The sequence below is a fragment of the Rhincodon typus genome, chromosome 48 (genome assembly GCF_021869965.1).
Source record: "Rhincodon typus isolate 14 chromosome 48, sRhiTyp1.1, whole genome shotgun sequence".
In the NCBI taxonomy this organism is placed as follows: Eukaryota; Metazoa; Chordata; class Chondrichthyes; order Orectolobiformes; family Rhincodontidae; genus Rhincodon; species Rhincodon typus.
The window spans coordinates 4,954,435-4,956,862 of NC_063379.1; the positions used below are offsets into that span (position 1 = coordinate 4,954,435).

Below are 2,428 nucleotides of genomic sequence, written 5' to 3' on the forward strand. Positions count from 1 at the left end.
CCATCACCATGTCTCACACCACCCGCCCCCACACACCCACCCCCGTCACGCCGTCCCTTCCCCATTCTCATTCTCCAAGGTTCCTGCCTCAGTTGCGCTCCCCTCCAGAAATGCCTGCAATCCCGCTCTATCGACCAGGTCCCCCTCTCCTCCTCCCCTCCTCCTCCTCCTCCTCCTCCTCCTCCTCCTCTTACCCAAGTAGGGAGACTTCTTTGGGCAGTTTGGCAATCCGTCTGCCCCCGAGGGAGGCTGCTGGATCAGGCTGAGGTTGGTGTAGACGTCGTGAGTTTTGGTGTAGTCCCAGATGGGCTGGCCAGTCCAGCTGAAAAAGCTGGTGATGTTCTGGAGGCCTCCAAAGGAGTAGTAGACCAGGAACAACAGCTGTGAGGCCACCAGGATGGCGAAGGTGCACTGGCGATCCAGGTAGTGGCTCATAGCTTGCGGGCTGGGGCCAGCTTGTCCCTGTAACCTGGGGAGAGGCGGCAGTGAAATCACAGAATCCCTATGGTGTGGAAACAGGCCCTTCGGCCCAACAAGTCCACACCGACACAAAGACCATCCCACCCAGACCCGTCCCCTGTAACCCACCCTAACCTGCACATCCCTGGGCACTATGGGACAATTTAGCATGGCCAATCCACCCTGACCTGCGTATCCCTGGGCACTATGGGACAATTTAGCACGGCCAATCCACCCTAACCTGCGTATCCCTGGGCACTATGGGACAATTTAGCACGGCCAATCCACCCGAACCTGCACATCTTTGCACTGTGGGAGGAAACCCACGCAGACACAGGGACAACGTGCAAATTCCACACAGACAGTCACCCGAGGGTGGAATCATGCTAAATGGGGTGTAAATTGGGAGAACAACATCATGAGCCTCAGTGCTCTTTCTCAGCCGCTTTGGTTTTAAAAGGTAAGGGGGGAGAAAGACTGACTGCAGTAGTTTGGGGTTAATTCATGAGGCTTGGGAGCGCGCCTGCGAGGTGAATTCCGAGTGCCTTGTGAGTGTGTCGGAGTGGAAGGAGGTGGTGACTTGAGGTGTGGTCTGAGAGTTCACATGAAGTAGGTTTAATGGTGAAGTTTATAAAATCATGTGAGGCATGGGTAGCATGAATAGCCAAGGTATTTTTCCCAGGGTGGGGGAGTCCAAAACTAGACGGGCATAGGTTGAAGGTGAGAGGGAAAGATATGAAAAGGATCTAAGGGCAACTTTTTCCACACAGAGGGTGGTGCGTGTGTGGAGGCTGGTACAATTACAACATTTAAAAGGCATCTGGATGAGTACATGAAAAGGAAGGGTTTAGAGGGACATGGGCCAAATGCTGGCAAATGGGACTAGATTAATTTAGGATATTGGGTCAGCACGGACAGGTTGGACCAAAGGGTCTGTTTCCGTGCTGTACAGCTCTATGAGGGTAGGAGTTGAGTTGGTGGTCTACGTCAGGCAGGCTTGGTGTGTGAGGTGGGTACGAACATAGAACGTACAGCACAGTCCAGGCCCTTCGGCTCATGATGTTGGGCTGACCTATTATCCTACTAAGATCAAACTACCCTTCATACCCTACATTTTACTATCCTCCATGTGTCTATCCAGGAGTTGTTTAAAAGTCTCGAAAGTATTGACTCCACTACCACTGCCGGCAGTGCATTCCACACACCCACCACTCTGTGTGTAAAGAACCTACCTCTGACATCTTGTAAACCTCTATCCAGTCACCTCTCATCCTTCTTCGCTCCAATGAAGAAAAGCCCGAGCTCCCTCAACCTTTCCTCATAAGACCTGCCCTCCAGTCCAGGCAGCATCCTGCTAAATCTCCTCTGCACCCTCTCTAAAGCTTCCACATCTTTCCTATAATGAGGTGACCAGAACTGAACACAATATTCCAAGTGTGGTCTAACCAGGGTTTTATAGAGCTGCAGCATAACCTCGCAGCTCTTAAACTCAATTCCCCTGCCAATGAAAGTCAACACACCATACGCCCTCTTTACAAACCTATCAACTTGGGCACGGACCCCAAGATCCCTCAGTTCCTCCACACTTCTTTGCCCAGCCCTGCATCCTGTCAATATTCCATTGCAACCTACAACAGCCCTCCACGCCGTCCACAACTCCACCAACCTTCATGTCATTGGGTATCTTGGTATGTGCTCAGACTCGGGGTGACGTGACGGCATTGAGGAGCGAGTTGAGGATGTCCAGGCACCTATTTATGGGGCATTAGGTGAGCACAGAGAACAGTCGAGGGGAACAGGTTAGGATTATGCTGGGATTATGGGGGTTTGGACAGGATGTGGGGAGGTTGAAGGGTAGGCAGTTTGATAGGTCAGGGTGAGGTTGGGGTTGTGCCGTGGTGAAAGGGCTTGGGCTGGAGTCACGGTACAAGGGGCTGGAGAAAGGCGAGAGGTCAGGCTAGGGGGCTGC

The 2,428-nt window shown here is 52.6% G+C and overlaps 2 protein-coding genes across 2 annotated transcripts in view; one reads left to right on the forward strand and one right to left on the reverse strand.

Moving 5' to 3' along the window:
* Positions 1-2,417, reverse strand: part of LOC125487976 (beta-1,4-galactosyltransferase 3-like) — a 9,876-nt gene extending 7,459 nt beyond the window's left edge. Inside the window, exons 1-2 of the mRNA XM_048620719.1 lie at positions 2,126-2,417; positions 195-469 (exon numbers count right to left, since the gene is read on the reverse strand). Coding sequence (XP_048476676.1) covers positions 195-435 — 241 coding nt within the window. The 5' untranslated portion in view covers positions 436-469; positions 2,126-2,417. The remainder of the gene's footprint in view (positions 1-194; positions 470-2,125) is intronic.
* The window catches only part of LOC109925992 (ubiquitin carboxyl-terminal hydrolase 21-like), a 49,239-nt gene that overhangs the window by 17,869 nt on the left and 28,942 nt on the right, over positions 1-2,428 (forward strand). The window lies entirely within an intron of this gene.